At 38.1% G+C, this 26555-nt stretch overlaps 3 protein-coding genes and 1 pseudogene across 6 annotated transcripts; 3 read left to right on the top strand and 1 right to left on the bottom strand.

Moving 5' to 3' along the window:
- LOC126801859 (cysteine proteinase inhibitor A-like) lies at window positions 1–1305 on the bottom strand. Its single transcript, XM_050529333.1, has 3 exons — window positions 1151–1305; window positions 859–1057; window positions 1–285 (listed from the first exon to the last, which is right to left on the bottom strand). The coding sequence occupies exons 1-2, from the start codon at window positions 1253–1255 to the stop codon at window positions 872–874; spliced, it is 291 nt and encodes a 96-aa protein (XP_050385290.1). The 5' UTR covers window positions 1256–1305; the 3' UTR covers window positions 1–285; window positions 859–871.
- Window positions 1306–1501: 196 nt separating this feature from the next.
- LOC126802525 (uncharacterized) lies at window positions 1502–8814 on the top strand. Of its 4 annotated transcripts, XM_050530163.1 has the most exons (5): window positions 1521–1617; window positions 2403–2627; window positions 2746–2801; window positions 5813–5965; window positions 8577–8814. In XM_050530163.1, exons 4-5 carry the CDS (start codon window positions 5843–5845, stop codon window positions 8634–8636), a joined length of 183 nt encoding a protein of 60 aa, XP_050386120.1. In that variant the 5' UTR covers window positions 1521–1617; window positions 2403–2627; window positions 2746–2801; window positions 5813–5842; the 3' UTR covers window positions 8637–8814. The 4 variants fall into 4 exon arrangements, with proteins under 4 accessions (XP_050386118.1, XP_050386119.1, XP_050386120.1 ...); XM_050530161.1 differs by lacking the exon at window positions 2403–2627 and having other exon boundaries at window positions 1502–1617; XM_050530164.1 differs by lacking the exon at window positions 1521–1617 and having other exon boundaries at window positions 2494–2503.
- Window positions 8815–17828: 9014 nt separating this feature from the next.
- On the top strand, window positions 17829–19287 carry LOC126803439 (rust resistance kinase Lr10-like; annotated as a pseudogene).
- A 1740-nt stretch (window positions 19288–21027) lies between these two features.
- LOC126803438 (LEAF RUST 10 DISEASE-RESISTANCE LOCUS RECEPTOR-LIKE PROTEIN KINASE-like 1.2) lies at window positions 21028–21678 on the top strand. Its single transcript, XM_050531248.1, has one exon. The coding sequence runs from the start codon at window positions 21028–21030 to the stop codon at window positions 21676–21678; it is 651 nt and encodes a 216-aa protein (XP_050387205.1).
- The last annotated feature ends 4877 nt before the right edge of the window (window positions 21679–26555 follow it).

Here is a 26555-nt window from a genome sequence, read left to right as displayed (position 1 = left end):
TATAGGAATTATCACTGATATGATTAGGATAGGAAAATACACAACAATACCTTAGTAACTAGTGTCTGTATCAACATTGTAAAGACATACCAACAGAAACGTAGCATATTACACCCAATTCATAGAAGATTGGTATACTACAAACCCATATATGCAGAAAGTTAAGCTCCATCTGACTCAGATTCATGGTACCTTCATTATTCGTATGCACTTCAACATTAAGTTACTCTTCTTTGCTTCCCTGACCTTTAGAAGCATCTTAAACTTTGCAAGACCTTCTAATGCCTGCCCTCAACGATTAAACAAAAACAAAAAACAAAAAACAAAAACATATGTAAGTACAGGATGTCACATTGTCAACTAAAGAATAACATATATTTAACTGCATAATGATGCTTGCTTAAAAAAACTGTACGCCGAATCCTACATTTAAGGCACAACAGCAAAAGATGTGAACAACAAGAAAACGAAATAAACAAGTTGGAAAAAGAAATATCATTATTAAATAACTAGTAGGCACATATACTAAAGATTGAAATTGATTCCAAACTTTCAAAGCGCAACTAATGAGCAAGTAATCAAATCAAACATGAAGTACACATAAGCATTTCCAGGATTCTGATTGGAATTCTGTGGGTCAAAATCCATACATAAATCTAACTAAACTAGAAAGGCAAAAGGTAACTCAAATGCTAAAAAGAACAAATGTTTCCTCTGTATCAACCAAAACAATGTTATAAACCTAAAGCCTAAATCCTCAAAATTTCAAATCAAAACATCACACTGAACCTCCTCTCAAATCCACATCTTCCAAAACCAAATGCTTCAATCAATATCAAATAAAAGCAAGAAGACTACCTGAGAAAACAAACTAGGCGTCGGCGACGGGCTTGAATTCCAGGACTTCCTTGAAGTTGAGCCATCGCTTAACCCAGACCTTGGCCTCAAAGAGCTTCTTCTGGCCCCCATCGGTGGCCTCAATAGTCAAATAGTACACAGTCCCCGCAACAACTTGATGCTTCGTCTTCACCACCCTCACAAACTCCAGCAGAGTATTCTGCAACACATCAATCCTCAATTTTCATTTGAAATCCAGATACGAAATCTAGGTCACAAAATCAAAGCGATTTTTTTTTATTTCTTTTGTTACCTCCTTCTTGTTGTGCTCCTGGACGGCGAAGCGAGCGAGCTCCTCGGCCTCGAGGCTGTTCTCGGAGCTTTGGGACTCCTGCACTCCTCCGACGACGGCGGCCATTTCCGGTGAGAGAGAAAAAGAGAGAGCTGACGAAGTTGAATTCAAAAGAGATTGGTGAACGGATGGAGGTGAATGAGTCGAGTTGGCTTTATTTATGGGTCTCGGGTTTGACTTGTCCGCGTTTCGGTAGCCGGAATCTCTCTTTATTTCCTATATCCACCGTACACGTGTCCCTGTGGCTTCACCTCTTTGAACACTTTTTCTAGAACAAAAGCTAGTCGGTATTACCGGCTGAAGTTTCTTATTCAGAATTCTGTTAATGGTTGTTTGAGGGTTTAGGGGTTAAGGGATTGAGGCTTTGGGAGAAGACCCAGAATCTTAACCACCCTAAAGCTCAAAGCAAGATTTCAACTTCTTCCAAGGTGAGGTTTCTAATCGCTGACTCTGATTGTTTTTTTTTTCTTTTCTTTTTTGGGTAGATGATTTGTATTACTCAGAAACCGAGGATTGATTAGGGTTTTGCTTGGTTAATTAACCTGTTTTTACTGTATAAATTCTGAGGGAATATATATGAAGATGGTTGGGTGCTTAACAATAAGAACATTACTCTATGCGAGTGCATAAAATGAAAATGAATTTTGGGCTGAAAAAGAAAAACAAAACATTACTCTGTGTGGATTAGTTTGCCGTGTTAGAAACGTAGTGCATAACTTTGAGAAAACATAGAATTTCTCATGAGCAGATTGAGTGTCAAATGGCTTAGTACTTAAAGGGGGCGCTTCTCTATAAATGTTATGCTTTGTCTATTTTCTTTGCTATATTAGGTAGTGGCCATGTTTTGTTAGATAAATGAGCATAACAGTAGCATATATTAATGACCAGATAAGATATGAACTGATGTTAGAAGGCAAAGAATATAGAATGATTGTGGAATTTGTTCAAGAAGCTCATTAGGAAGAGGTTGGACACTTGAATGTACTTCTTAATTCTGGTCTATCTTTTTATTTTTCATCTCCACTCTGTATATATTGGAACAACCTCACCAATTCATGGGATTCACCCTGTTGTAGATTTCATAAATCTAGCAAACCTTGAATCATTCATTAATCAAACTGAAGTGACAACCACCCTTTAATTTGTAGCATATATGAATGCATACTTGTCAACATTCATAATAGTTTTTGACATACATCTTTGTCCTATTCAGACTCCTCATTAGCTGAAGAAACCAAGCAGTAGTTTTTACTAGCATACAGTTGAAATTCTGTTTGATCCTGGTTCCACCACTGCTCAGGTGTCTGGTAACTGGTAAACAATTAGGTCCTGAGAAATCAATGTCAACTATTTATGGTATGAAGATGCCTCGTTAGTGAATAGGAGATTTGGATTTAGAGAGAATGTTTAGTAGTCTCAGTACGCATCAAGCTTCCAAGTTCAGTATTTTTCTAGATTGACGCTTATAATGTGGTTTGTAGTAGGGACCTTTTGACTGTTCATTTTGGTGTGAAGTTTATATTTTTATCTGATCTTGATGCTGTCTTGTTTGAAAGAGGTTTGCATCCCGAGATCTCAAGAACTTGCTAGGCTATATGAGAATCACTCAAAGGTAAATAACTCTTTTTTATACTAGATAATTACTGTACAATGGATTAACAAAAAGGGTAGCTTCCAGTTTCTGCAATTTCTTGCAGCGCTATTAAAAATATTTGCTAAAGGTTCATCACAACCTAGGGGTTAGTGGTTGGTTTGTGGGACACAGCTAGGAAGATCCTCATATAATATGGGAAATCTTATCACTACTCTCAAAGTAACCTCATAAAATTATAGAGAAATGGAGCGACATGATTAAAGCATATAATATATTGCTCTCTCGTTATGTAAACTTTAGAGTTCTGGATGTTCTTGCTGTTTAAGAAATGATACTTTATTTGCGAGGATCAAGTTGTAGTGAATCGGTCAACAAGTTAGTCAGAGAAACAAAACAAGCACAGCAAACCAAGAGAAACAACCACAAAGAAAAGAACACAAGAACACAGATTTAAGGTGGTTCAGCAAATAGCTTTGCCTACATTCACAGGACAGGAATAAACACTTCCACTATATTAATAATGGGTACACAAGAAAGACTAAGAAAACAAGGATTTTTTTCTCTTCCTATCTTTCTCCTCTCTGCCCTCTCTCACTCTCTAACCGAGAATGGAACACACTTTGCTTTTTGTCTATGTGATGCCTAAACCTAGAGCATAACCCCTCCTTATATAGCCATAAAGACAAACATGTTTCCTCACCAAATAGGAATCCTATTCCTAATAGTGGTAGGCTGTAAAGCCTCCTCCTCCTATAGGTAAACCATCATCAATAAAGATTCCTTATCCTTACCGGAACACCATACTCTAAGAAACCATCTTAGGAAAAACACATGGGCTGGAAACCGAACAATCTCCCCCTCCAGACCATGAGGGAGGTATATCGGCACGACTCCATCACCGGGAGTCTGTCCAAGCTGACTTGATGCAGAACTATGTGGTTGGAGCATGCAGCTCCCCCTGATCAGGCTCCCCCTGATCGAACAACTCATCACCATGTCCCTGTTGGTGGAACAACTCTTGACCATCTTTACCCTGGTCAGAAAACCCATTGGAAAATGACATTTGGGACCACTTTTCCAGAACACATTTCTTCCTTATATGGCCGTAACCATGACGTCGTATGTCCGAAGTAGTATCACCCATTGCACTCAAGTCATCTTTATACACCAAGCTATGTGTTTTGTACAAAGAACGACAAAACTCTCCACTAGCAACGTCCAACGATCGATTCGTAAGCTTCCACTTCCCATCACCAATAAACTGGTGGAAACCTTGCCTGTCAAGAGCACTTGCAGACAATATGTTGACACGTAGATCCGGAAGGTGCCTCACATCCTTTAATGTCATATGGTAACCCAGATTAGTCTCGATGCAAATATCTCATATTCCCGAAATCTTGGAGTAGCTTGTATTGCCCATCTTTAACATGACAACTTGACAACTTGACAACTTGCACCCGTATCCACGAACCAATCATGACCCTTGTCACCCACATATATACATTCTTGTAAAGTAAGAAGCTCATCCGAAACATCTGAAATACAAGCAGTATAGCCATTATTTTCACCATCTTGGTACTTACCTTTCTTCTTGTTTTGTTTCCACTTTCGACACATCCGCTTCATGTGGCCATTCTCTTGCCACCTTTCATCATCCATATTGGTTGGCCTTGCAGCCGCACTCTCTATGGGTTCATACATATCCCTACAACACAGGATATCCTCCATTCTTGGCTTCCACGTCACCCAATTCTTGTGGGTGAGTTTGATCATTGTGCCTTTCACATCATCATCCATTCTGACAACATTGATTCAGCCGAACCCAACCTTCAACCAGGCTTTGGTACCACTTGTAGTTAATCGGTCAACAAGTTAGTCAGAGAAACAGAACAAGCACAACAAATCAAGAGAAACAACCACAAAGAAAAGAACACAAGAACACGGATTTAAGGTGGTTCAACAAATAGCTTTGCCTACATCCACCGGACAGGAACACACACTTCCACTATATTAATAATGGGTACACAAGAAAGACTAAGAAAATAAGGACTCTTCTCTTCCTATCTTTCTCCTCTCTGCCCTCTCTCACCCTCCAAACGAGAATGAAACACACTTTGCTCTTTGTCTATGTGATGCCTAAACCTAGAGCATAACCCCTCCTTATATAGCCATAAGGACAAACATGTTTCCTCACTAAATAGAAATCATATTCCTAGTAGTGGTAGGCTATAAAGCCTCCTCCTTCTATAGGTAAACCATCATCAATAAAGATTCCCTATCCTTACCGGAACACCATACTCTAAGAAACCATTTTAGGAAAAACACATGGGCTGGAAACCCAACACAAGTTGATGTCATTGTTGTTGTCAGTGGCAGAGCCATCAAACCACACCTGGTAGTGCAAAATTTCGATACTTTGAGTATGTAACCAGGCACTGTCATTCCTAAAGCAGAAAACTGATTTGGGAGAACCATATTTTGAATGATGTATGATTAATACACAGAAGTGGAGTAGTGATATTAATCTAAACTATACAGATTAATAGAAGATAAGTACTTTAATTACAAGGACCAGAATAAAATTCTATGAAGTTGCGATTTTACTTGTGCATTAAATAAGCTAAGCTCCAGGGTGTGGACTCTCGTCCACATCTGCCTTCGCCACTGGTTGTAGATTTGTGATATACCATATTAGTCTTTCTGCCAACTGGTTTTTTCACTTGGAAGCATAAATAAAATTGATTTAATGGATTATTTGTTGTTTTACCACAATGGTTTGTCATGTACTAACTATCTATTTTTTTAAGTGAATTTTATTTATTTTATAAGGCTTGAAATTGTTCTTGGGAAATAGATAATAATGAAATATAGGATGTTCAAAAGTCGTAGTCCTCTTCCGAGAGGATGATCTTGCTTTCCTCTCTTGTGTTTTTTGTTCTAATACTTTTATTCATCCATGTACATTGAGTGCCGATAGACATGCATGTGTGTGTGGCATTCTGTTTTTAACTGTGCTTTCTTGCTTGCAGAGCTGAAGAAAGCCCAGATAATAGAGAAACATGCCGCATAGAACTCGTCCTATGACTGCACTTTTGTTGTTCACTGGACTGAATGCTATCTTGGTTTCAACTATTTCTCCTGTCTATGATTTCGTCTGCTTTCTTCCTTTTTGGGAAAGATGGGTATGCATTCTTGTTATGCTCTTTCATTTAATTTCTTGGAAAGCTGGTAATAATAGCAGTAATATTTCTTTAGGTTGAATGGTGACCAGATTGATTGTAAGAAGTATTAGGACGATATTATAAAAGATACAACTCAAAAAGTAGTTTTACAAATTGCGTGATACTATATTATTGTGTGTGTATGAATATATTATAGTGGTTGAAACATTAAATATTGATTTTACTGGTGGCGATGCATGTAGTCCTATTGCTTGTGCTTTTCTCATGTCATATTGTTACATACTTTGTATTATTTGCAGTCTTTAGTGCAATGTTTTCGAATACTTTGACCTGTCTGTATGGATGTGGGTTCTTTTTTTTTTATTTTTAACTGTGCTCACCACAAAATCTGCTTATGCTTATTGAAATTTCTATCTCAAGGTGCTTAAAGATGGAACTGACATTAGGGTAGTTGTCTTTTAGGCTCTAATTCGTCTCTGAAACCATACAAACTTAATGAGTCTTAAAATTAAGTTCATCTACGGTGTTATGTTTCTTCCTTCATATTAATAGTCAAACAATGTGAAAAAGCAGTAACAAGAGGGTATGCTTCAAATATTAAAAAGTTCTTGTCTCACCAACTTGGATCACATATTTCAAGTTAAATGATACTTGGAAAGTGTTAAAAAAATAATCTAAAGAGCCAGAGAAGTTGCATTGGTGAAGTCCCTAGACCGAGCAATGTTGCTCACAGAATGTAGTTTCCTCCTTCCATTGGCCGGGATAGAGATTTTTTCCGGTCCCGTATGCCAGAAGGTAGCCTTAATTGTGTAGTCAAGACGCAGTATCTTCACCGAAAGGAGCATTATCTATCTATCTAATTAATTGCAGTAATCGGGGATGCACTCATCTCAGGACCTCCTATCTCCTTGCTGTACATTGGTTGGTATGATTTCATGTAGGAGCTCACCATTCGTTGTATTCTTGCAAATTATGGAGGCTGTAACATCTTTTGGCAATTTAGTAAGCAAATATAGGTACATAATTGGCCCAGTTTTGCAGACAAAAACAAGGCATTTCTCCCAGTTTGTTGATTTGTACGGAACCTACTGCATATTTTAAGAGTTGCACAATTTATTTTGTGGTGAATTCTGCTGTTAACTAGGAGTTTGGTTAGCCAGCATTGTCAGTGCCACGGCACGCGGTGATTGGATATTACAACAGTGATGGCAAGGGTCCCACAGACGTCTATTTCTGTTATCATTAGTTTTTTTTTAGCTGATACTCCTTTACTGTGGTTGTGGGCCAGCGGGTATGGGAAGTGTGCCAGCAGAAGATTGACCTGTGGAAGAACCGGCCATGGAGGAGCTGGGGGAGCCGAAAATGTAGAGGACGTTGTTGGGAGATGGTCTGGTGGTAGTGATGGCAGAATGGATTGGAGGTGTTAATTGGAGGGAAAGGGAGTTGTTTCGTGGTTGAGAGAGTGGTGGGGAAAAACCGGTTGGGTTGCGGGAGTGTGGTGGGGATGTTTCAATTCAGTGGTGCTGCCTGTGGGGGTTAAGTGGACTGAACCAAACTCTGGTTGCCCAGGAAGGTTGGCTAAGGCGGCAATGATAGCCTCGACCTTGGCTGTGATGTGGTATTGAAAAGCTTCCATATGAAGCTGGATTTCTTCTTGTTGGTCTTGGAGCTGCTCGATTTGGTGGATGAGCTGTCGACCGGAAGTGGAGGCTTTTGGATATTGAACATGTGCATTCTGCTGTCAACTAGGTCGGTTGTTGACTTCAAAGTGACAATGTTGGTTAACCGTAGTACTACTTAACACCAGCCAAACTTTTCTTTCGTCCATCCAAAGGTAAGAATGATTTTTCAACGTGGAGCGATGGAACTGTACTCTGCAAAACTGATATATATTCATCAGTGTTAGACTAAGGCCTAGACTTTGTTAAATTTTATTATTACAAGACAATTATTTTGATTAACATATATATTTCAATATACTGCAGCTCAGATGTTCGGGCAATTCCTGTCAATTGGATTTGGTTTGAAGTTTTAAAGTGATGTTTGTGCTGGCTGATTTTTAACTGCCAGTATATTTTATGGTTACCTACTGTATGGCAGTCTGACAAACCCAAATGTCCTGTTTATGGTTCTGGTTCATCTGTTGGGCTTCCGCAGTTATAAATTAATTTAAACACTATGTTGTGGCAACCTTGGTTATGCGTAAGTGAAGTCACAAACTAAATATATATTTATTATTAGATTGGACTGGTAATGCTACTAATTATTGCTAATCCCACTAATCTCTGAGATGCAATCAGCCCGTTAGTACTCATATGTGATCCATAATTCTATACAAGGTTCTAAAAAATGCTAGGCGTTAATCGGGCGGACAGCTAAAAAGCAGCGCCCAGAGGATTAATCGGGGATTAATCGGCCCCAAATCAAGGCGGTCAAGGATCTCCGGGCGCCTAGGCACCGCCTAGGCGGTCCTAGGCGGGGATTTTTAGAACATTGATTCTATATAACCAACTAAAAAACGATTTGTAAAAGTATTGGATTGCATCTGTTATTTCGTGTTGTAGATATATTTTTTGCATCTTTAAATTTTGTATCTTTGTGCTTCTTTCAGAGGGAAAGAATTTGCCAGGAACGGGAAGCTACATCGTTAAAGAGTTCGGAAGCAAGATAGAAGTATCGGTTAGACTGTTTTCTAGTCTGTTAAACTTGGTGCAGTTAGAGGTTTTTGATGTATTCTAACAGTTGAGTAGAGAAAGATACAATGAGTAGTGAAATCTTTTGCTTTTGCCAATTGGACATGAGATATTCGCCTGTTTACAATGTTTCTTTTCATCAACAATATGCTAATATTGCGGTTTAAATCCATTTCCGATAATAGCATCTAAAAAATGTACTCATCTTCGGGCTGTGATACATTCTGATGAATATGAAGACCACGTCTGATGGGTTCATTTGCCTATAGACCGTATGTGACAGATTCTGATGTCATCTGAAATTATGACATCTGATGATTTTGCTGAACGTCTCCATGACATTTTTCTGCGGGTGGTGGGATTACAGTAATTGGTTTTTCTGCTGCAACATAAACATCCACCCCCCATAATTGGGTCAACATTTATACTTATAAATAGCAACATTATCCTCCATTTATAAATGATTAGTACCATGAGATTTATAACCAGCCAGTTCTTATGTTTCTTTGACTAGTGGAAATAATAATTGAAGTAATACCCATTACCAGTTCTTATGTTTCTTTGACTCTAGTATCTTAAAAATGAAATTAACAAGGAAAAGAGAGAAATCATTTCTCCGAGCGAAAACAAACAAGACCTTGTCCTTCCTTAATCAAGGCCATGAGGGTGCCAAAAGAAAACACCATCTTCATCACTCTTCACAAAGTACTTGGACAGAGGAGCAAGACTATATACCCTCTGAAAGTTAGCTTGCCTAGTCTGAGGATCCGATCCAACATCATGGGCGCCTCAGGGTTCTTGATGCCTTTCTGAGATGCAATCTCCGGTGAAGAGAGAACTGGTCCGGCAACACCTTTGGCTCAAATGGCTGTAATGTCGAAAACACCGAACTCAACATGCTGATTGCATGGACGTACGACATGAGCAGCAGGCACAATTGGAGGTACATATATATAGTTTATGCTTGCTTTCAATGGATGCGGAGTTTCACAAAGCTTCTCGAGTTATGAAGTAACAAACAGTCATAAACAAATTACAACATCACTTAAATCAATTCATTCATAAAAAAAGAAAGAACTCGATTAATTACAGCATTATTTTTACTGCCACCAAAACAAACACACAACTAGCAAATCTAAAGAAATTAATCAGCAAAACTAATCAGTGTTCATGCAGACATGCAGCCAATCCTGATAGGGTCAGTCTCTTCTTAATGGAGGTGAGAAAACTATGTGATGTTCCCATGAGTAAATCAAACACACATATTGCTTTGGTGACATATTCATTAATGGAGCTGATTTTATTGAAACTTGGAGAAGTCTTTGTTGAAGGTAAGAAACAAAGCTACAACCTTAGGGTGGTAGGTGGCTGATTTGTTTGACAAAGAAAGAAGAATGCATTGATGAGTATACCAACATTGAGCATGAATCAAGGAAGAAGATTGACTTTACTTGTATGCATATTACATGCAAATGCATGAATTGCACAAAGATGTTTGCATATATAAATGCATGAGAAATGGTGTAATAAACATAGAAGAACAATAAGGGAGAGATCATCTTGTGTGTGATCAAGAGTGAGAGATAGAGAGAAAACTCTAAGTAGAGAGTTTTGTATGTGTAGCAAAATAAAGTGTGAGTCTTGAAGTAGTGTTTCTCTCAGTGTAACATTTTTTTGTATAGTGGAGGTTCTTTATTGTAGCTACCCATGGACGTAGGCACTTTGCCGAACCACATTAAATCCCGGTATTTTCTATCATTTTTATTTTCCGCTTGTAGTTGCAAGTTATTTTGATTTCCATTCTACAGTTGATTCTTTTGTATTCCCTAACAGTGGTATCAGAGCTCTGATGGGACGCGCAAGCGTCACACAATTAACCCTGTTAAATGTCATCGTTAGTATAGAATAAGCATGGATCGTTCAGTCACGGGAAATTGAATAAAACTCTAAACTTTTAGTATTAACAAATAATGGGGGGGGGGGTTTGAGATTGAATATTAACTACTAAAATAAAACATAAATTACTATTTACATGATCGACTTCTCTTTATCAAACTAAACAAAATTCACCAATGCACCACATAATTACAAGTTTGGTTCTATCATGCATTCTAATTCATCTGATTACATACTTTTAGACACTAATACAATTAGAGCCTTAAGGGGAACATCTAATCATCCAAGATTTCTATTGACGTTTAAGTTGACTTAAGGCCTCACCTAAATTGCATGCAATCAAGATTAACAACACTTAGGGTAGAAATCAAACAAGATTATATTTAAGCACCAAATCTTTATTAGAGACATGCTTCACGGTGTCGTCATTCACCATGGGGTACATGTAAATTTCCAGAATTTCCCACTTTAATTAACACAAACCGAACCTACTTAGGGCATGATTCGATTTGTGTCAATATGGATGATGAAGATAGCACTCAAATACAATCTTAGGGACTGCATTCAAGCACTAAATTCGTATGCACATATTTGAAAATTATCTAAGAGCAAGTAAAAGAAGAGTAGAACACAACAATAGAAATACAAACTTCAATAATTATAAGAACATAAATTCGGCATAGTCTCAAAATCATATCAAATACAATCTAAAAATTCTAAAACAAATACAAAACCAATACTTCCACATAAACAACAACTTACAATCTTCATAGACAAAGAATTGTAGATTAACACAAATAAACGAAGCCATGGAGATGAGTTTCGAGAATCACACATTGTAGGAACCTTAGAGGTACGTCTGCAATAGGTGAAACTCAGTGGAGATGATGATGTTTTTGGGGTGGACGGCTTGACTGATTTGTGAGGGAAGTTTATAGTGGTGTTTTGATAGAGTTTTGGCTCTTGAATACTAAGGAGAAATGATTTTTTGTGTGTGAATGACGTGCTATTTATAGAAGAGTTTTGTCTCCTTGAATATTATAACTTGGACATTTTCTCCTCAATTTCTTTCACTTATTTTGTCATTAGTGGATGCAATCTATTTTAATAAATTCCTTCTTTTTCTCCTTTTTAGGTATCTCATTCTTTCTCTCTTGCATTATCTCTTTTTATTTACTTAATCCCTCCTTTATCTCATCTTTTTTTTTCTCTCTTTTTCTTTCACTTATTTTTGTCATTGGTAGGTGCAATCTCATTTGATAAATTAGAAAATTACTTAGTGGTACTAGACCACATTTGAATTAACTAAAAACTCACGTTTCGTAGTTCTTATACAAATTATGACATAAGTCCAAGCCCAAAGAATAAGTAAAATAAAATTAATTAATTAATACAAAAATATCCAAAATACCTTTATTTTCGTGAAAATTACCAAATGTCACTCCTAGACAATGTTCTAAATATCCCGATATATCCTCGATATATCCTCGATATTAAGAAAACGATACGATAAGTTGCTTATCGGTTTATTATATCGGTCAACCCGAAAAATCAAGTCAAATGACGATATATCAAGTGAGTTTGACTCGATATATCAGTGCTTTTAAAAAAAAATTAAAATCACATTGTTTTGAAAAAATAATTTTTTTAAAATGAAAGTTTCGTCAATAGCATTCGATGACGAGAGAGTTTATGATGAATGATCACTTCTATTTTTATTAATTAATACTATTTATGTATTTTAATTGTCAAAACAATCAAATATTTTTTTATGAAGTTTATTTAGTACATTTACTTCTATAAGTTTTAATTTCTCAAGTTTATTTGGTATATTTTGATGTATATGTTTATAAATATATTAAATTTAATTAAAAATTAGCAAAAATGATAAATCCGATATATTTCGATATATTCCCGTTATATCCTTATTTTACAAAACCGATACGATGCCGATAACCGCTGTTTAGACCATTGCTCCTAGATCTAACAAATTTCTCTCTCCTCATTTTTTAGTTTTTTTTTCTGGCAAATTTAAGTTTTCCGACCAAACCACTGGTAATTTGGAGGTGAACCATTACATAAATTTGTTCATTATGTCATGGGCTTTCATTTAAGTACCATATTGCATATGTTTTGAGAAATTTTGAAATTTTGAATTTTGCTCACCAAAAATCACAGTAGCAATTAGTTTCTCAGTCAACAGTAGCAGCTAGATTTATAGTCGACATTAGCAGGTACCTTTTAAGTCGACAATATAGTTAGATTCATAGTCGACAATAGCATGTACCTTCCAAGTCGACAGAAGCAAGTGTCTTCCAAGTCGACAGTATTAGCTAGTTTTTAACTCGACAGTAGCAGTTAGTTTTTATAGTCGACAGTAGCAGTTAGTTTTTATAATCGACAGTAGCAGATAATTTCTCAATTGATAGAAACAAACATTATGAGTTAAAGAGGGGTAAGAAAGTAAAATATTTTATGACATGTGACAACATGCTATCATTTAGTTCTTATTTGTAAATTTTGGTCATTATTTGCTTTATCAAATTAAGTAATGATTTATTTGTAAACTAAATTGTTGTCTGGCACTTTTGAGTCGTAGGTTATTGATAAATTCATTCTTTTTCTCCTTTTTATGTGTCTATTTCTTTCTCTGTTGCATTATCTCTTTTTATTTATTTAATCCCTCATTTATCTCTTCATTTTTCTTTCACTTATATTTGTAATTGATGGGTCCTTTGATCAATTCATTCTTCTTCCCCTTTTTAGGTGTCTCATTCTTTCTTTATTTTTCTCCTTTGCTTTGACTTTTCCTCTATTTTTTTTCCTTCATTGTAGCTACACAATGTCATCTTTTAAAATTTGAAAATAATAAAAGACAAGATAAAGACAAAATAATTCAAATAATAAGATCAAGTAAGTTACTAGAATAGGAGAGTAAGATTATGAAAATTACGGAATAAGCGTTTCAGTTTAAGTAGAACTTTCCTAAATAGTACGTTTCCTAGTCTAAAAATTACTCCTAATACAAATATGATTCTCAAATTATCACTAATATTATAGAAATGTCTTTTTATGAAGACTCCTAATTTAACTAGGTTTCCTAAATAGGACTCTCGACAACTTCTGTGTTTTTCAACATGTTTTAGCACCAAAATGCAACCAACGCCACCATAGACTCCTAACTCGACTAAATGACTCAATACTACAATAATAAGAGCTAAGCAAAGTACAACTAGAGGTAAAAACATGTTAAGAACGTCGCACAAAGTGCTCCTATCAAGCTCATGGTTCTGACTGGGAGCTACTAGAATGGAAGGATCACAGAGTATCATGATCAGACTCAAACCACTCCAACTAGATTACCTGGAAGCCGAGAATGGAGGATATTCTCTATTGCAAAGATTTACATGAGCCGATCGAGGGAGACGATGCCAAGCCAAGTGAGAATTCACTAGCAATTTGGATGAAGATGAACCGTAAAGCCATCGGTCATATTCGTGAATGGGTGGACGATAGTGTGTTTCACCATGTTGCCAATGAAACCAGCGCGCATGAGATTTGGTTGAAGCTGGAGTCCTTATTTGAGAAAAAGACTACTGCCAAGAAAGCTTTTCTCATTAAAGAGCTCGTCAACATGAAGTATCGGGGAGACGTTCGAGTGACCGAGTAGCTCAACAACTTCCAGAGTGTACTCAATCAATTAGCAATGATGAGCATGAAGATTGATGATGAGTTACAAGCGTTGCTGCTGCTGCTCGGGTCGTTACCAGACATTTGTTGTCACTGTAAGTAACTCTGCTCCTAATGGTGTATTACCTATGGAAAATATTAAAGATAATATGTTGAACGAAGAAACAAGAATGAGTTTTTCATCAAGTTCAGAAAATGGTCAATTCTTCGTTGCGGAGAGGAGACGAATGAGCAAGAGCAAAGGACCCAGAGGTCATGAAATGAGTATGAGCAAATCCAGAACAAGGTTCAGCGGAAAGTGTCATCATTGTGGTCTTCCAGGCCACATGAAGAAAATTTGTAACAAATTGAAGCGGGAATTCAAAGAAGCGAGAGAAGACGCTACTTATCAACAAAAGGAGGACACGAACAATGTTGCTGCTGCGGTGTCTCATGATGAGTGTGAGTTCCTGTCACTTGGAGGTGAATGTCTACTAGTAGATAATCTTAGAGTTCAATGGATCGTTGATTCTAGAGCCTCGTTTCATGCCACCTCTCACATAGAGTTCTTCATTACGTACAAAACAAGTGATTTTGGTAAAGTGAAGATGAGAAATGATAGCTACTCCAATATTGCTGGGATTGGAGATATTTTCTTGTAGACATATGTGGGCTGTCAGTTATTGTTGAAAGATGTGAGATATGTTCCTGGTCTACGTCTCAATCTTATGTCAACTGGTGTAGTTGATCGACAAGGCTTTCATCATCATGGTGGTGATGGAAAGTGGAAGCTTACCAAAGGATCTCTTGTAGTTGCCAGAGGAAAAATGTGTTGCACACTCTACAAGACCTATGGAAAGGTAGGCAAGAGTGAGCTGAATGCAGTCGAGTAATCTTCTCCAAGGTTGTGGCATAGACGTCTTGGCCACATGAGTGAGAAAAGACTACAGTTGTTGGCAAAGAAGTCGCTAATTCATGTTGCCAAATGTAACTCACTAGACTCTTGTGATTATTGTTTATTTGGTAAGCATAAGAAAATTAGTTTTTCAAAGACTTTCACTAGGAAAGAAAATATTCTAGATCTTGTACATTCAGATGTGTGTGGCCTGATGGAAGAAGAATGATATGATGTTTCACGAAAGGTTTGGGTTTATTTGTTGAAATCCAAAGATCATGTGTTCCAGACGTTTACAATTTTCCACGAATTTAGAGTACATAGTGGCTGAGAGTACATAACGCACGAATTTAGAGATTATTGTGCAAAGCATGGCATCAGACATGAGAAGACAGTTCCTGACACCCATCAACATAATGGCGTAGTAGAGCGGATGAACCGTACCATTATGGAGAAAGTCAGATGCATGTTGAGGATGGCAAAATTATCAAAAGATTTTTGGGGAGAAGTTATGAAGACTGCGTGCTACCTAATCAATAGATCATTGTGAGTACCTTTGAAATTTAAGACTCCAAGTGAAGTCTGGACCGGGAAAGATGCATCATACTCACATTTGAGAGTTTGGATGTAAAACATTCGCACTTGTATCCAAAGAGCAGAGGAAAAAGCTGGATGACAAGGCAATACCATGCATATTTTTCGGCTATGGTGAAGAAGAGTTTGGCTACCGGTTGTGGAATCTAAAGACTAAGAAGTTCATAAGCAGAGATGTGGTGTTCCATGAAGATCAATCTATTACAGATTTCGACAAAGAGGTACTACCAAATGAAACAAGTGATAGTCGCATTTATGATTCACAGTTGCAGCAGGAATCCAATATTGGGCTGCAAGGTGATAGAGTTGAAAATGTACCTGACACGGGAGATGCTGAGGTTGAAGATAAAGGGGAGTGTTATCAGGGGGAGCAGCATGTGAATAATCAAGTAGCTGTTCGTAGAAGCACCAGGAGGCAGATTCCATCCACCATGCATCCATCATCTCAATATATTTTGGTGACTAATGATGGAGATGATCCTTATGCAAATTACATCATTTTGACCAGTGACGAAGAGCTTAAAAGTTACAGGGAAGCAAAGATTCATCAAGACCACGACAAATGGAGACTAGCCATGGAGTCTGAGATGGAGTCTTTACTAAAGAACGACACCTATGAGTTGGTGAAGCTTCCGAAAGGCCGAAAAGCACTCAAGAACAAGTGAGTGTTCAAGTTAAAGCGAGATGAGAATAAGAAACTGACAAAGTTCAAGGCTCACTTAGTTGTCAAAGGATTTAGCCAAAAAGAAGGAATTGATTTTGATGAGATTTTCTCACCTGTTGTCAAGATGACTTCGATTAGACTCATTTTGGGCAACGCTGCGAGCATGGATCTAGAGGTGGAGCAGATGGACGTAAAGACTGCATTTCTTCATGGTGATTTAGATGGAGAATATATATAGAGCAACCAGAAGACTTCGAAGTCAATGGAAAGAAGCATATGGTTTGCAAGTTTAAGAAAAGCATGTACGGATTGAAGCAAGCACCAAGACAATGGTATAAGTAGTTTGACTCTTTCATGGTGAGTCATGGGTGCAAGAGAACGTCAACAGATCCGTGTGTTTATATTGAACAACCCGCTGGAGGTAATTTTATCATCTTACTAGTTTATGTAGATAATATGTTAATTGTTGGCAAAAATACTACTATGATTCAGCAGTTAAAGGCGGATTTATCAAAGTCCTTTTATATGAAGGATTTGGGACCAGCCAAGCAGATTTTGGACATGGAGATTTCCCGTGATCGTGGGAACAAGAAATTGTGGTTATCACAAGGAAAGTATATTGAGAAGGTACTAGAGTGTTTCCACATGGAGAAAGCAAAACCAGTTGCTACTCCACTTGCTAGTCACATGAAACTCAGCTCAAAACAGAGTCTTACGAGTCAGAAGGAGGAGGAAGAAATGGAAATAGTGTCATATGCCTCAGCAGTAGGGAGCTTAATGTACGCGATGATTTTATTAGACCAGACATAACACATGCGATTGGTGTTGTTAGCATATTCTTATCTAATCCAGCAAGAAGCACTGAAATGCTGTCAAGTGGATTCTGAGATACTTGCGAGGAACTTCAAAGATGAGTCTATGCTTTGGAAGTGACAAGCCTCAACTAGTTGGCTACACAGATGCAGATATGGCCGGGGATATTGACACGAGAAAGTCCACATCCGGATACCTGATCACGTTTTCAGGGGGAGCTGTCTCGTGGCAATCAAAGCTACAAAAATGTGTTGCTTTGTCAACTATGGAAGCAGAGTATATTGCATCTACAGAAGCGTGCAAAGATATTTTGTGGTTAAAGAGATTCCTACATGAATTGGGTCATACACAACAAGAGTTTGTCTTGCACTGTGACCGTCAAAGCGTGATTCACTTGAGCAAAAATTCGTGTTTTTACTCGTGGTCAAAGCACATTGATGTGAGGTATCACTGGCTACGTGATGTGCTGGAAGCTAAGGAAATGCTGCTGAAGAAAATTCATACAGACAAGAACAGTTCGAATATGATGACGAAGTCTCTACCGAAGGAGAAGTTCGAGTTCTGCAGAAACACGTCTGTAACGGCGCATCCCTCCATCTAAGTCGGAAGGGGGAGATTGATAGGATCAATCCCTCCTTAATGGAGGTGAGAAAACTATGTGATGTTCACATGAGTAAATCAAGCACACCTATTGCATTGGTGACCCATTAATTGATGGAGTTGATTTTGTTGGAACTTGGAACAGCCTTTGTTGAAGGTAAGAAACACCTTATGGTGGTAGGTGGCTGATTTGTTTGACAAAGAAAGAAGAATGCATTGATGAGCATGCCAACATTGAGCATGAATCAAGGATGAAGATTGACTTTGCTTCCATGCATGTTACATGCAAATTCATGAATTGCACAAAGATGTTTGCCTATATAAAGGCATGAGAAATGGTGCAATAAACATAGAAGAACAATAAAAGAGAAATCATATTGTGTGTGATCAAGAGTGAGAGATAGAGAGAAAACTTCAAGTTGAGAGTTTTGTGTGTGTAGCAAAATAAAGTGTGTGAGAGTGTATCCCTTCAAGTGTGAATCTTGAAGTAGTGTTTCTCTCGGTGTAACATTTCTTCATATAGTTGAGGTTCTTTATTGTTGTTACTTGTGGACGTAGGCAATTTACCGAACAACGTTAAATCCCGGTGTTATCTATCATTTTTATTTTCCGTTTGTGGTTGTGCGTTATTTCGATTTCCATTCTACAGTTTATTCTTCCGCATTCCCCAACAGTTATGGCTCTGTGTATAAAGGAAAGCTCCAGAGCGGTCGTCTTGTTGCCATTAAGATGTTGGGAAAGTCCAAAGCTAATGGACAGGATTTTATGAATGAAGTTGCTACTATTGGAAGAATTCATCATGTCAATGTGGTGCAAGTAATTGGCTATTGTGCTGAGGGATCAAAGCGTGCTCTTATATATGAGTACATGCCAAACGGGTCTCTTGACAAACACATATTTCCAAAAGAAGGTATCATTTTCTTATGCTGCAAGGAAGCTTTTGAGATTTCACTAGGAGTGGCCCGTGGTATTGATTATTTGCATCAGGGATGTGACATGGAAATATTGCATTTTGATATTAAGCCACACAACATTCTTCTAGACGAGAATTTCGTTCCCAAGATTTCAGACTGTGCCCATTGGATTATAGCAGTTTGATCCTGACTGCAGCCAGAGGAACCATTGGATACATAGCTCCGGAATTGTTTTACAATATTTGAGGAGTGTCAAACAAAGCTGACATGTATAGTTTTGGAATGTTGCTGATGGAAATTGCAGGAACGAGAAAGAATTTGAATGCAGTTGCAGCCCATTCCAGCTAAATATACTTCCCTTCATGGGTTTACGACCAGTTCAGTGAAGGAAATGAGATGGAAATTGAAGATGCAACCTACGAGGAAAAGAAAATAACAAAGAAGATGCTCATGGTAGCACTTTGGTGTATACAGATGAAGCCTAGTGACCGTCCTAATTCGATAACAAAGTAGTAGAGATGCTGGAAGGAGAAGTTGAATTGATTGAAATGCCTTTATCCACAAGACACGCCAGTTGTTGCTGATGAAGGTGGTTCGGAAACAACTTTGACAGCTTCAATGCCATTGGAAATTGAAGCTCTAGACTAGTTTGAGTTGAGATTGTATTCACAAATCACAATGGAGCTGGCATTTGCTATATATCATGTAGTAGTTATTAGTTAATATGTGTCCTTCCAATAGTCCGCATATACAACTCTTATTCAAGTTTTCGAAGGATCAGGGCTGTCCTTTCCCGTTCATCGTTCTTCTTTTTATTTTAATTTTCAATAAATTTCGCCATGTTGCGAGGCTGGATTCAGCCCGAAAAAAAAAAAGCAAAACAAAATAAACTCTTGAACAAGTTTAACTTCATATGTATAGAGGCTCAAGCGCGAGACATTAAGATCTAACAGGAAAGGTCTGAAGCTTCACTCTGATTGTTCAAAGCATGAAAGAGAAGCTTATATGTAAGTGGAGTTGCTGCATGATTAAACTTGTATGAATCCAATAGAATCCAAGTGGAGTTGGGCCAAGTAAAACTTTACATTCAATGAGGTTTGTTTAATAGCCAACTCTAATGCAGATGAACTGATGAAGTATTGATCTATAACACAGACATTTACATGGAAGGTGCAAGCTTTTTATATGGAATAGAAATCAAAGGAGAGTTTATAAATTCAGAAGTTCAGACTTCAGAATGGAATTTAGTTTTTGTCTGATGAACCATCCTTTGTCTATGACCATCTTCGCTAATGTTGCCATGTTGGATTGTTTCAAAAAGGCAACATGGTTTTTCCCTCACAAGTCACAACATGCTCAAAGAAGACCCAAGTCAACAGGGCATGATTGAAGAGGGAGCGTCAGTCAGTGCGTCACGCGGTTTGAGCTTAAACCAACTATCAGTATTTTCTGAAGGAAGTTGTAAAATACTTTCGAATTGTGCATATTTCTTATTCGAACATATTGTTACTGAATAAACATTCCTTACTGAACTTTTAAATGGTATATCATTTGGCCGATCCATACTGAATGTATATTTTTAAGTACCAGCATGCTGTATTAATTTGTTCCATGAAGGCCTTGTTACTTGTATAATTAACTGTTATTGTCAACGCTCATTTGTTTTTTGTCCTTCATTTTGATTTATAATCTCACATTATTATCTTATATTTGAAATATTAGCATACAATGGATGAAAACTTCATTTCCAAAAAAAAAAAATGCATGAAAACTTAATATGAGCTGAACTTAACCTTGGGACAAGATCGATGTCAAATATTAGTTCTGTTCACTCGATCATCTTCCAGGAAGCACCCATCGATCTCTACATGCTAAAATCTTCTGAGTTTTCATATGTGGTCTTGGTTAGTTGAGAGGTGAAATCTTGAAACGACTAAACTTTGTGGATGAGCTCAAGTCAAGCACATTAAGTCTTTCGCACTCAGATATTATTGGTTGCCGTGTTCTAAAAGTTGAGAATATATATGATGAAGACTAAACGACTAGGAAATTAACAAATAATATTGGCAGTACTGTTCCTATTTTGTGGAAGTAGCCACTAAAAATGGAGCCAGATTAATATGATATCGATAACACTGGGATTCCATTAGTCAAACTCCAAGCTCTTTTCCGCATTGAATAGTAAGTCATGTAATAGTAAGTCATGATCCCAATCATCTCATATACGTATAATGTTGTTTAGTACTGATAACAACATCTCAGCTTGGGTGGACTTGATGCGGGCATGAAGCTAACTTAGATTTGATTGATCTGTCTCCCTAGCCATGATCAAGGTCAGGCTAGCACAGTTCATCGTTCTAGTAGTTCTTTGTTTATGTTGTGTACCTTGCCATGCTAAGGATCGCTACTGTCAGCCCTCGTCCTGCGGCGACATCCCTAATATAAGTTACCCGTTCCGACTCCTTGATGATCCACCGGAGTGCGGTGACATAAGGTATAACCTGTCTTGTGAGAACAATCTCACTGTTTTACACTTGTATCCAGCAAGATACTTTGTACTTGCCATCAATTATGAAAATGCCACAATCCGAGTTGTGGATGCCAACGTTCATAAGGGTAACTGCTCTTCACTTCCTCCTTATTCGTTGTCCAGCTATAACTTCAGTCATCATGTCGACCCACATGCCAATTGGAGGAACGCCTATTGTCCTGAAGAGACAATCGCTATCATGTTTCTGACCTGTGAAGCTCGGCCAGATAATACTTCATCTCTGTATGTGGATACTGCGCCTTGCATTAACGCAACAAGTGGCCATTCTTTTGTCGTTGTCACTGAAGGCTTATATGCATCGGAATTGTTGGATTCATGCAATATAGAGCTACAGGTTTTGTCCTCAGCGGATTGGTATGGTACAAAGGACGTGAAAAGGTCCTACATAGATATCCACAACGAGCTGCTCTATGGTAATTGTTGAGGAGAAGAGAGAGGAGAAAGGAAGAGAAATAGGGCGGGGGTGGCGTGACACGCGCCGTTTGTAGCGTCGGCGCATGAGCCCCACGCGCAGCCTGCCGGCGGGTGGCGCGTGTACCCCACGCGACGCCACGTGCGGCGGCGTGAACAGTGTTTCCGAAAATGGTAATTTTATCATTTATTTTTACGTACGGTAAATGTAAAAAGGTGATTTACGTACAGTAAATGTAAATTTTATTTACATATGGTAATTGTAAATGTAAATTACTTTTAGTAAAGGTAAAAAGTAATTTTAGAAGGGTAATTCGGTAATTATTATTTACTAAGACAGTACGTACATTTGAATAGTGTTTATACGTACAGAAATACGTAAACGGTATGTACTCGTACAGAGATACGTATTGGATGTGTATTTATACATTAATACATAAATAGTAAATACGTGAATAGTACTCAGTGAACAGTAAATTCGTAAACCGATAATTGCTTAACAGTAACCGATTATTACTGTTACGGCATTTAAAGGTTTACGAAACGTTTCTAAATTCTTTTCTTATCTTTTCAAGGTGATCCATAAATCAAGGAAATGAATTATCTTCGGAAATTGTGGAATTACGCTCAAGTCGATAAGGTGAGTAAAATCTCACATATTTTACGAATCTACCCTTGCGGTGAATTCAAGATTTTTGCAAGAGTTTTAAATATTGAAATACGACATGTATATGATATAATGGATTATATATATTGTACAAATGGTAAATAAGTACATATATATATATAGTTTGCTATATAATATACTGTTATGATTTTATCGTGATGATGTCATTTCGATGACAAGATATTATCGAGCATGTGATTTTGATTTGTACAATATGATGTGAGATTATTGTACTTGAATTTTAACATGGAGATTGTTAAAATGTTGATTGTCTTCGGACTTGATTTTTGTACAATATGATGTGAGATTATTGTACGTGTTTGGCAAGAAGGAGATTTGTGCTTTGCACAGTAATAGTCAAAGTGCAATTCACTTGGCAAAAAACCTTGTTTTTCATTCAAAGACTAAACACATTCCTATTAAGTATCATTGCATAAGAGAGCTCGTGGAGAATGGAGTGCTGCAATTGTTGAAGATTCAAGGAAGTGAAAATCCTGCGGACATGTTGACTAAGTATGTGCCAATAGGTAAACTGAAGCTATGCTTGGCTTCAGTTGGTCTCCAAACCTGAAGAGGGAGATGTTGGCTATGGTGGGTTTCGAGTTGTTATGATTGAAGAGTATTGAAGATTGTTGCTACTGGTGAAATCGGCTCCAAGTGGAAGATTGTTAGGTTTGTGGATCCGATTCCACTTAGGATAAGGATTCATTAGATCTTGATCAAAGAAGGAACACTTTGGTGGTTTCCTACTTGGTAATGGTTTATATGTCTATTGGGAATTGGTTTCCAATGACTTATAGGTTTCAGGTTTAGACATCTATAAATAGGGACATAGGTAGCAGTAGTTAGATATCAAGGTAAAACACAGAGAGCAAGTGAGGTCTTGAGGGTTGTCGCCATGTCCTCAGGACATGGGGGGCTCCGCGGGGGAGTCGAGTAGGCAGGGTCGCCTCCAAGGGGAGGACTAAACGAGGATCCATGGTAAAGTCCAAGACGAGATATCTGGCGCGAAGCATTGTTGAGCGATCTTTAGGAACTCCTTTCATGGCTCATGCATCGCGGGCGTACAAGGGTTACGCGGTCCGCAAATGGGAATCCGGTGTACGAGGACATACACCAAGATTGGTGGGGGAGGTTGTCACGTCCCGTTTTTTGGGAGTGTCTACTGTGGGCATCGCTAGTTATATGAGCTTCATGGACGTGTGAGATTGCTCCAAGATTAGAAGGTGTGGGTGATATATAGTTGCTCCTTCCTACGGCTTCAGGCAGGCCGACAAATTTGTGGAGCTTGTCGCTAATCGGGGACTTAACGTCGAAGAATGGAGTTGGCCGCCCTACACACTGGTCGGGGTCTAGAGCCGATCCCCTGATGAGCCCAAAGCAGGGCGTAACCAGTGCACTGTCCCGTTGGATAAGGCTGGCTCCATAGAGATGGAGTGCCGCATGGACCAAGTATAACAACCGAATGACTAGGTCCGTGACAATATGCTTTGTAGTCGAGGGTAACATCAACTTAAACTTATGAAGAAATTGGGTTGATTTGCAAATATTGCCTTCATGTGCACCGGAGGTCAAGTATGTGGTACCAGACTTTGTAAGTCCTGCAATTATTTTCATTTATTGAGATCGGTCATCCTAGCTGTCAGTTGCTCTTTGAGCTAAAATCACTGTGCTATTGCGATTATACTGAATATAGTGCTTTATGTTCTGTTGGTACGTGCCTCACTACGTAGTATGCTTCGTTTTGTTAATCCAGAAGGCCTGAAAGGCTTGCGTCATGTAGCTGGGATTCTTCGGAATCATCAGAGCTGTATTTCTATTCCTTTTTCCTTTAAAATGCCTAAGTTTCTCTGAATTTGACAACATATTTATAGTTCACGTTGCGACCAGAAGAGTTGTAACCATTTTTTTATTATCTTAAATTGTTATAATTCTTATTTCTATTGTATATACATATAATTATTATTTTGTATCGGTGATGATCCAGCATGTTTGGACTTGACAATTGACCTTTCCTTTTCTTATGTCAATGGCCTTATTTTATTTTTCTCCCTTCAATTTACTTCACAGTGCTCTGTTAAAATGTAGAAAGGGATAGAAATTAAGTACAAGCATCACACTAGAAATATACATATATACATATAGAGGCCGGATTAGGAGCGAACTGTAATAACCCTAGTTTTCAAACAATATTTGGTTTGATTTGGATTCTATCAAGTTGTGAAATTTAATTAGAATAAATGTGATTGTTTGCGACGTTATGAAACTAAAACGTAAACGTTCCGAATTCGAAAAAACGTGACGTTACCGCAACCTATATATCGACTTTTATTCCGTTGCTCGGTTGTGAAAACTTTCTTCACGAAAGTTGTAGAGCTCGTCGATACGAGTTCGTGAGTATGTGACGCGTTTTAATCGGACGTCGAATGTGGAAGTTATTAATGTCGGAAGTTAGTTTCCGATTTTGGAAACGAGTATAAATAGGATATTTTTGTGTTTAGGGTTTCCATTTCAGGAAACCCATTTTCTCTCTTCTCTCCGCCTCCCTCCCTCTTTCTTTCTCTCTCCCCGAAACTCTCTCCCTCCTCAGAAACTCCCTCCATCGATCCGCCGCCTCCAGGCCGACGTGTCCTTCACCGCCGACACCAGCAGCCTCGCAAGCTCGACGCAGTCCCCCTCCAAGCAAGCCACGGTCTCCAGCGCCACCGTGAAGCTTCGACGCGACTCGCAAGGACCGAACCCAATCGGTCCGAACTCTCCGACGAGCTCCGGCGCTCCCAAGGCCCGGAATAGGTGAGGTTTCCATCTAATTGGATGTTGTGATGCTTGTTGTGTGGATTTGTGTTGTTTTTGGTTGGTTTGATGGAGTTTTAGAGGAGATCGGAGGGGGAGGGATTTGGGGGAGATGCCGCCGCTATGGGTGGCGCGCGTATAGGGGCGTGGAGTGACCTAGGGGCGGCGTGAGGCCGTGGAGGAGAAGAGAGAGGAGAAAGGAAGAGAAATGGGGCGGCGGTGGCATGACACGCGCCGTTGGTGGCGTCGGCGCGTGAGCCCCACGCGCCGCAACGTGCGGCGGCGTGAACAGTGTTTCCGAAAAGGGTAATTTTGTAATTTATTTTTACGTACGGTAAATGTAAAAAGGTGAGTTACGTACGGTAAATGTAAATTTTATTTACATAGGGTAATTGTAAATGTAAATTACTTTTAGTAAAGGTAAAAAGTAATTTTGGAAGGGTAATTCGGTAATTATTATTTACTGAGACAGTACGTACATTTGAATAGTGTTTATACGTATAGAAATACGTAAATAGTATGTACTCGTACAAAGATACGTATTGGATGTGTAGTTATACATTAATACATAAATAATAAATACGTGAATAGTAAAACAGTGAATAGTACTCGGTGAATAGTAAATTCGTAAAACCGAAAATTGATGAACAGTAACCGATTATTACTGTTACGGCATTTAAAGGTTTACGAAATGTTTCTAAATTCTTTTCTTATCTTTTCAAGGTGATCGATAAATCAAGGAAATGAATTATCTTCGGAAATTGTGGAATTACGCTCGAGTCGATAAGGTGAGTAAAATCTCACATATTTTACGAATCTACCCTTGCGGTGAATTCAAGATTTTTACAAGAGTTTTAAATATTGAAATACGACATGTATATGATATAATGGATTATATATATATTGTATAAATGGTAAATAAGTACATATATATATAGTTTGCTATATAATATACTGTTATGATTTTATCGTGATGATGTCATTTCGATGACAAGATATTATCGAGCATTTGATTTTGATTTGTACAATATGATGTGAGATTATTGTACGTGAATTTTAACATGGAGATTGTTAAAATGTTGATTGTCTTCGGACTTGATTTTTGTACAATATGATGTGAGATTATTGTACGTGTTTGGCAAGTCGGAACCTAGCCTTTGGCTGGGCGAAAGTTACGATACAGTTAGAGCTCTAGTCTGTCTGCCGTAGTACTGCATGTGAGGTAACGGGTGGTTATCGGCTCATGAGTACTCAGATTGTTTTGGATGTTGGGTAGCGGGTGGTTACCCAATATCAGCGGTGTACTACGTGAGGGGTAACGGATGTGTACCAGCGTTCATTAGTACCCGTATTATGAATGTTTTTGGGTAACCAGAAGGGTTGCCCGATTTCTCATGAGCACTTTCACTTCATATATTTTTGGGACAACC

Source organism: Argentina anserina, chromosome 7, assembly GCF_933775445.1.
Source record: "Argentina anserina chromosome 7, drPotAnse1.1, whole genome shotgun sequence".
NCBI lineage: Eukaryota > Viridiplantae > Streptophyta > Magnoliopsida > Rosales > Rosaceae > Argentina > Argentina anserina.
The sequence above is the reverse complement of the archived record's forward strand: the minus strand, read 5'-3'. Positions and strand labels throughout refer to the sequence as shown.

Excerpts from the sequence above, each read along its gene's own strand:
- LOC126801859 (XM_050529333.1), bottom strand. The coding sequence starts at position 1,255 with ATGGCCGCCGTCGTCGGAGGAGTGCAGGAGTCCCAAAGCTCCGAGAAC. Across the intron at positions 1,058-1,150 it reads AGGAGCACAACAAGAAGGAG|AATACTCTGCTGGAGTTTGT; the intron begins GTAACAAAAGAA and ends GATGTGTTGCAG.
- LOC126802525 (XM_050530161.1), top strand. The coding sequence starts at position 5,843 with ATGCCGCATAGAACTCGTCCTATGACTGCACTTTTGTTGTTCACTGGA. Across the intron at positions 5,966-8,576 it reads TTCCTTTTTGGGAAAGATGG|AGGGAAAGAATTTGCCAGGA; the intron begins GTATGCATTCTT and ends TGCTTCTTTCAG.
- LOC126803438 (XM_050531248.1), top strand. The coding sequence starts at position 21,028 with ATGATCAAGGTCAGGCTAGCACAGTTCATCGTTCTAGTAGTTCTTTGT.